The 237-nt window shown below is 54.9% G+C and overlaps 1 protein-coding gene across 1 annotated transcript in view; it reads right to left on the reverse strand.

Annotated features, from left to right (window-relative positions):
* Positions 1-130: 130 nt before the first annotated feature.
* EMH_0017820 (uncharacterized protein) overlaps positions 131-237 on the reverse strand; it is a gene marked incomplete at both ends in the record, with an annotated part of 1,372 nt that continues 1,265 nt past the window's right edge. The window contains one exon of the mRNA XM_013501001.1: positions 131-235. Coding sequence (XP_013356455.1) covers positions 131-235 — 105 coding nt within the window. The remainder of the gene's footprint in view (positions 236-237) is intronic.

Genomic DNA, 237 nt, shown 5'->3' on the forward strand with positions numbered 1-237 from the left:
ATGTCTCTGCTGCTGCCGTTGGTTGCTGCTGCTGCTGCTAATGCTCTTGTTGTTGCTGCTGCTGCTAGTGCTGTTATTGTCGCTGCTGCTGTCATTTTTGCTTCTGCTGATGCTGCTGCTGTTTGTGCTGCTACTGCTGCTGCTGCTGCTGCTGCTGCTGCTGTTGCTGCTGCTGCAGCAAACCCTCAATCATGAGCAGCTGGAGTCCCCGCAGCCATCCACCACATCCAAAGAGAG

Source organism: Eimeria mitis, genomic scaffold, assembly GCF_000499745.2.
Source record: "Eimeria mitis Houghton genomic scaffold, Emh_scaff614, whole genome shotgun sequence".
Taxonomy (NCBI): domain Eukaryota; phylum Apicomplexa; class Conoidasida; order Eucoccidiorida; family Eimeriidae; genus Eimeria; species Eimeria mitis.